Below are 3073 nucleotides of genomic sequence, written 5' to 3'. Positions count from 1 at the left end.
GGGGGGGGTCTCTCGTTATTATAGTAGGTCAAGCAGAGACAACTCACCTGTAATTGTGTACATCTGTATGCCGGGGCTGTACTGCTCCTGGCTCAGCAGTATGGGTGGGATCACCTCTTTGGTCGGTACGCGCACTGTCTCGTTGGCTGAGTTGAACCCCATCATGTTGCCTGGGATCTAGCAGAGAAAGAGCATACAGAAGATTAATTAACATACTGAACTTAATATTTTTTTTATTTCGTTGGTCGCCACTCGCACTGTCTCGTTGGAGGAGTTGAACCCCATCATGTCGCTGGGAATGTAAGGGAAACAAACAGGCACAGGATTATCATACTGGCGTTAATCTAGATGTATCTTGTTTCTTCCTTAAGCAAAACTCGCACTATCTCGTTGGCTGAGTGGAACCCCGTCATCTTGACTGGGGTCTAGGGAGACACACAGGTAGAGGCTAATGGTGAAGTCAATATTCTATTTATTGGTCGGCGCACACATTATCTCGTAGGCAGAATTAAACAGCATCATATTGCAAGGGATTTAGGGATAATAAACAGGCAGCCGATTAACATACCGACGTTAATCTATTTTGCTTTCTTCTTAGACTAGTATTCTACTCGTTGGTAGAGCTGAAGCCCATTTAATATGTGCCAGGGATCCAGGGGAGATAAACAGGCGTGATGTCAGTATTCTTCTAGTAGTTACTTCCTTGGTAGGTACAACCACTACGTTCTTGGCAGAATTGAAATCCATCTTATTACCAAGGATCTGAAGGAAACAAACAGGTAGAGGGTTAACATTCCGAAGTTAATTCATTTTGTTTCTTCCTTGATTGGTATTAGCACCGTCTCCCTGGTAGAGTTAGAAGCCCATTTATGTGTCCATGATCTAGGGGAGACAAACAGGCAGAGGATTAACGTGAACTTAATTAATTTTTTTTTACGTCTTTGGTTGCGACGTTGAGACTCGCATGGTGTAATGTTTTGTTATTATCATTATTATTTTATATATATATATATATTATTATTATTATTATTATTCATTTTTTAAAAATTATTATTATTCCATTATGCAGGAGTATTTACGCTCCACTGTGCATCGTCACAATTTATACCATTTAGAAGATGCGTTTTGGCCCTACCTGTTAAGGCAAACTCGGGCGGAAAGGAATTCACCATCCCAGCAAGATGACCGACATACTAGAGGCACTTTCCTCTCCATTCAGTAATCGAACTCGGGTATCCTGCGTGCCATGGCGAAGGGCATAACCGGTACTCCAAGGAACAGGTCTCACTGCCACGTTGGCAGAGTTAAAAAAACTCTTCTATCGTGACGTTGTCAGATGTCCATGGGAGATAACCGGGCAAAGGATTACCGTGCTGAAGTTAATATTCTATTGGTTACTTCCCTTCGATGTTCACGAGTTGCATAGTATATGACGTATAGATATTGATATAATATTTTTGACTTGGTAGAGGAAAGTGAAGTGATTTAAGAGATAATATTAAACCCATATGAAAAAAAGAGTTAATGATAACATGCGTTAGTTTCTTAATGTCCTTCAAAGTTTCAACACATTACATTTAAATATTTCAATAGACGAATTAAAACGGGTATGCCGTTCTTTTGTGCCTTGTTGATGCCTGCAACGTGAGAAGGAGGTGACTGAGAGTGTTCGTGAGGAATCGAACTCGGGTCTTTTGCGTTCGATGGTTAAACGCATAACCACTACATCACAGACGCCGGTAAAAAGAGAGATACAGACAGATAGATAGGTAGACAGATATTATGCATAATATGTATAGATAGATATGAAGATAAATCGAGAGACAGTAAACATTATATTATTATAAAGAGAAAGAATGAGTGAGTGAGAGAAAGAAAGAAAGAGAGAGAGAGAGAGAGAGAGAGAGAGAGAGAGAGAGAGAGAGAGAGAGAAAGAGAGAGAGAGAGAGAGAGAAAGAAAGAGAAAGAAAGGGAGAAAGAGAGAGAGGGAGACCCAAGAAAAGTAAAAACACCTACATAACTATCGAGATCAACATAAAATATAATGCTATTACCTCCCCTCTGCAAACCAGGCTTGCCATAAAACACATGAAGTGTTTCTTCTTTCACAAACGCAATTGTAGGCATAATGGCCCGTAGTTATATACCTCATTTTCCCCTTCCTTTAAACAATTTATGAAGGCAATATACATATATCTCGTATACATGTATCTCGACAGAAACTCAGCACTTTTGTAGAAACAGACAGCAATATATCATTTCGGTGTACACTTTTCAAGGCGAATACATGAGATAAAGAACATGTGGTATTTGGGTGCGCAGACTCAAAGACACCTTGAAGACGCTCTGTTGACAATATAGAATGTTAGAGGATCAGAGTGACTAACTAGAGATAGTTGATGTGCAAGTTAAAGAAAATGATGAACGCAATATTTAGGAAATCACACTTCATGTTTTAAAATCCCGTGAAAAATTTGCGTCTCCGTTGTCTCGAGTAAAAGTTGAATAGAAGTTTTTATTCCACAGAGATCATATTTTAAGAAAATGATTTAAGACTGTTCCGGTTTGTTTCTGTTTTTTCACATTAATAAGATTTACAATCTCCTGTTTCCCTTTTCGTATTCAACCCTATCCGTAGTTTATGTGTCTTTAAAAAAGTTGATATCTTTCACTGACATAAAACATGTACTTTTTACTCGTTGATGTCATTATTCATATCTTTGTGTTTTTGGCGATGATTTATATATCTTGTTAATTGTACATAAGTTGGTCAGTTTTGTCATCTATTCGTCTATTTTTCTTCGAAATATTTATGCACCTTCCAATCAAAACACTCATCAATGAAGCATAAACTATTTCTTAGTTGTGTGCTAACACATTTGGATTCCATTTTTTGGTCTGATTTATTGAGCTCATAAATGATTTACATAATTTACGGCACTGAATTCATGGATGTGTTTGGAGAAGGAAGGGTTTAGATACAGATGAGGTAGGCTAGGGGAAGACCAGGACGGTCTGACCGGAGAGAGAGAGAGAGAGAGAGAGAGAGAGAGAGAGAGAGAGAGAGAGAGAA

The 3073-nt window shown here is 38.6% G+C and overlaps 1 protein-coding gene across 1 annotated transcript in view; it reads right to left on the bottom strand.

Moving 5' to 3' along the window:
- LOC101851793 overlaps positions 1 to 3073 on the bottom strand; it is a gene marked incomplete at its 5' end in the record, with an annotated part of 227333 nt that overhangs the window by 3490 nt on the left and 220770 nt on the right. Inside the window, 1 exon segment of the mRNA XM_005093404.3 lies at positions 48 to 177. Within this exon segment, the coding sequence (XP_005093461.1) occupies positions 48 to 177 (130 nt within the window).

This window comes from Aplysia californica, unplaced genomic scaffold (assembly GCF_000002075.1).
Source record: "Aplysia californica isolate F4 #8 unplaced genomic scaffold, AplCal3.0 scaffold00063, whole genome shotgun sequence".
Lineage (NCBI taxonomy): Eukaryota > Metazoa > Mollusca > Gastropoda > Aplysiida > Aplysiidae > Aplysia > Aplysia californica.
This window is presented reverse-complemented; position numbering and strand designations above follow the sequence as displayed.